This window comes from Dipodomys ordii, unplaced genomic scaffold (assembly GCF_000151885.1).
Source record: "Dipodomys ordii isolate 6190 unplaced genomic scaffold, Dord_2.0 Scaffold33, whole genome shotgun sequence".
In the NCBI taxonomy this organism is placed as follows: domain Eukaryota; kingdom Metazoa; phylum Chordata; class Mammalia; order Rodentia; family Heteromyidae; genus Dipodomys; species Dipodomys ordii.
Genome location: NW_012267249.1, coordinates 4,694,122 through 4,697,701, shown reverse-complemented (window position 1 = coordinate 4,697,701; position 3,580 = coordinate 4,694,122). Strand labels below are relative to the sequence as shown.

At 44.4% G+C, this 3,580-nt stretch overlaps 1 protein-coding gene across 1 annotated transcript; it reads right to left on the bottom strand.

Moving 5' to 3' along the window:
- LOC105986108 (olfactory receptor 2A12-like) lies at nt 1-1,005 on the bottom strand. The gene has a single exon (XM_013016869.1). The coding sequence runs from the start codon at nt 996-998 to the stop codon at nt 51-53; it is 948 nt and encodes a 315-aa protein (XP_012872323.1). The 5' UTR covers nt 999-1,005; the 3' UTR covers nt 1-50.
- Between the last annotated feature and the right edge of the window lie 2,575 nt (nt 1,006-3,580).

Genomic DNA, 3,580 nt, shown 5'->3' with positions numbered 1-3,580 from the left:
AGCTCCATCCAGTCTGTCAGTGGCTATGGACAACTCTGGAACATGCTGGGTTATTGAGTTGTCGCTCCATCTCCAAGTACTTTCAGAAAGGCCCCCTTTACATCCTTGTTCCTGAGGCTGTAGATGATGGGGTTGAGGAAGGCAGAGACAACATTGTAGAACAGAGCCAGTTTCTTGTCCCGTTCTGGGTTATACCAGGAGCCAGGCCTCATGTACATGATCATGGCTGGCCCATAGAACATAGTGACTACAGTCACATGGGAAGCACAAGTGGAGAAGGACTTGAGCCTTCCCTGGGATGAGCGGATTCTTAAGATGGAGACAAAGATGCGAACGTATGAGGCCAGGATGAGGGAGAGTGGGACCAAAAGGAGGATGAAGCCCAGAATGAAGTCCAAGCGGTCATTGAAGGACGTGTCTGCACAGGCCAACTTCAGCACAGCAGGGACCTCACAGAAGAAGTGGTTGATCTTATAGGGGCCACAGTAGGGCAGGCGCATGGTGAAGACAGTGTAGATCAGAGCCCCAGTGATGCTAATGGACGCGCAGATGGCAACCATCTTGATACAAACAAGACGGCTCATGAGTAGGGAATAGTGAAGAGGGAAGCAAATGGCAACATACCTATCATAGGCCATAATGGCGTAGAGAACACACTCCGCAATACCCAAGACCAAGAAGATGAACATCTGGGCTACACAAGCACCCCAGGATATGGTCTTCCTTGGACAGACCATATTAACCAACATCTGGGGTACAGTGGTGGTGACATAGCTCATGTCCACCAAAGAGAGGACACTGAGAAAGAAGTACATGGGTGTGTGGAGGTGGGAATCAAGGTAGATCAAAGTGACGATAAGACCATTTCCTAGGAGGGTGATGAGGTAGAGCAGGAAGAAGAAGATGAACAGGGCCACTCTGACCTGTGATTCACTGGAGAAACCCAGGAGGATAAACTCCGACACTGAGCTGTAGTTTTCCTTGCCAAGCCTGTGCATGGTGATCTGCCTGTTAAGAAGACACAAGCACTTCCCCACTCTCCCTTTGTTGTTGTTGTTGTTAGCCTTGGAGAAGGGACTGACAAAAATTGAGCCACAAACACACCATGCACAGGAGCCTCCACGGATTTGGCCAAACATCTGTTGAGTTGAATGAAAAAGAAAAGAAATCTAAGACAGCTATGTGACTGGACAAGAAATCAGAAGATCTGAATTCAACCTGAAATAGAACATTGAATGTCTGACTGCCCACTAGACCTTCCTTCATCCACTTCATCCAAGACAAGGAAATAGGTGACTTTTTTTTTTTAAAGCAGGGAACCCAGCTAATCCTACTAAGGACATACACTTGTCCCAATGTGAAGTAGGCAGATGCCTTTGCTAATTATGAGTCTGAGTCTGCAAGCTGTGGGTCTTGGGAGTACTACCAACACCGAACTGCTGGCTGCAAGCCATGGAAGCTGAAGCTATAGAGGATACCAGTGGAGGTCATACAGAAATACTAAAAGGGGCTGGGAATGTGTTTTAGTGGTAGAGTGCTTGCCTAGCATGCATGAGGCCCTGGGTTTGATTCCTCAGTACCACATAAACAGAAAAAGCTGGAAGTGGTGCTGTGGCTCATGTCGTAGAGAACTAGCCTTGAGCACAGAGAGCTCAGGGGCAGAGCCCAGGCCCTGAGTTCAAGCTCCAAGACTGGCAAAAAAAAGAAAGAAAAGAAAAAATAAATACTAAAAGACTTGGGGGAAAATCACAATGTTATTCTAGGTTATGACCAAATACATTTAAAGCATATTAATTTATACTGTGATAATTTTAGGCATTCATTGATTAAATTATAGTTAATGTTTCTCAATATATTTTTAAATCAGTGAGTCTAATTGGCTCTCAATATTACTATGAATATACTCAACAACTTAGTATTATAGCATAGAAGAAATACCTTTCTATATTAATACTTGAAAACATTGTATTGTGATCTTCTTATGGCAACACTATTTGCATAATAAAAATTATGGCATAAAATGAAAAAGAGAGAGGGTGAGAAAAAGAAAGAGAGAGGAAGACAGGGAGAGACAGAGAAAGATGCTGAGAAACAGAGTAGCCAAGAGACAGTGACCTCGGTTCCTGGCTTCCTACTTGCAGGGTCCTCTGAGGCCTGTCTGGGCATTGTGTCCTGGACACAGCAAGAGTTTCTGTTGAATCTTTACAGTTACTCTCCAATGATCAACTTTTTCATTCAGCTTTACCTCAGTGTCTAGGGTGGTTACTTACTCAGCTGTGTGACCCTGGGCACATTCTTTCACATCTGTTGGCTTCAGTGTCTCCAGCTGGTAAAATAGATGAAGTATCTATCATCTGCGGGTAGGGCAAGATGAATATAAGATACTGTATGGCAAGATATTTTGAAAAGTACAAACTATGAGACAAATGCAAGGGGTTAATCTAAGTGAAATGGATCTGGAAATCAGAATTGTTGGGGTGACTCCTGGCTTTGCCCCTTATTTGCTGTGTGATCTTGGCTAACTGCATACCCTTATCTGACCTTCCCAGCCACATTTTATTTTTTTAAATGAGGCTCCTGGATTTGATGATCCCACAGGGTTCTCCCACCTCAGATATTTCTTTGATAGCAGCCACACAAAGCTGGAGACCTGTGACCATCTCAATGCCTTGCGCATCCTAAGAACAGCTGAGTTGAGCTGGATTGTGTGAGCGTGAGATGGAATTGGAGAGGTGAACACAGAACGTATTACATGGATTTGGAATTGGCACTGCTAACTCTAGCCAACTGTTTGCCTCCTTCCAAGTGGCTTAGCTTTGTCTTCCATCTGTAAAATGAGTGCAGTGTCTACGCCATAGTGGAGACTTCCATTATGGAGCTGGTTTATAGAAAATGCTCAATAAATGGCAGCAATTTAAGTAACAGGAAGCTGTGTGGAAAGAGTGGGGCAAGAGGAGGTGCAGAAGCAATCTCCAATCCCTGAGATTCCAGAGGACAGGTTTAAATCATGATCATGAGGACTGAGTGCCCAGCATGGAAGTCTGGAAGAAGAACAGATGTCAGAGGTCCAGTGGGCCTTGGCACTGGTGGCTCATCTTGTAATTCTAGCTACTTGGGAGTCTGAGATGGGAGGATTGCAGTTTGAAGCTAGCCTGGGCAGGAAAGTCCCTGAGACTATTGTCTCCATTTAACCAGGAAAAAAAGTGAAAGCTTCAACCTTGAGCAACAAAAAGCTCAAGTGCAGTGCTTAGGCCCTGAGTTCAAGCCTCATCCTGACCCCCACCCCCCAAAAAATTATTCCTTGTTGTCACTGGTTTTTCTTTCTGTACCCTTTGTCTTATATATGTTTATCTGATTTGGAGAAGGGAGGGGAAATCACAGCAACAGTGGGATAAAGGGTGAACCAATTCAACAGTGATACTCATTAGACACTATGTTGGAAATGAATTTTACAACTGGGAGGGGAGAGGAGTGAGGGGGAAGGAAAGTGGGAGAGAATGAGGGAGAGGATAACACTGTTCAAAAAGAAAAGTACTCAGTACCTTACTTATATAATTGTAACCTCGCTGTACATCACCTT

Bases quoted from the DNA above. Each gene is read 5' to 3' on its own strand.
- LOC105986108 (XM_013016869.1), bottom strand. From the start codon at position 998: ATGCACAGGCTTGGCAAGGAAAACTACAGCTCAGTGTCGGAGTTTATC.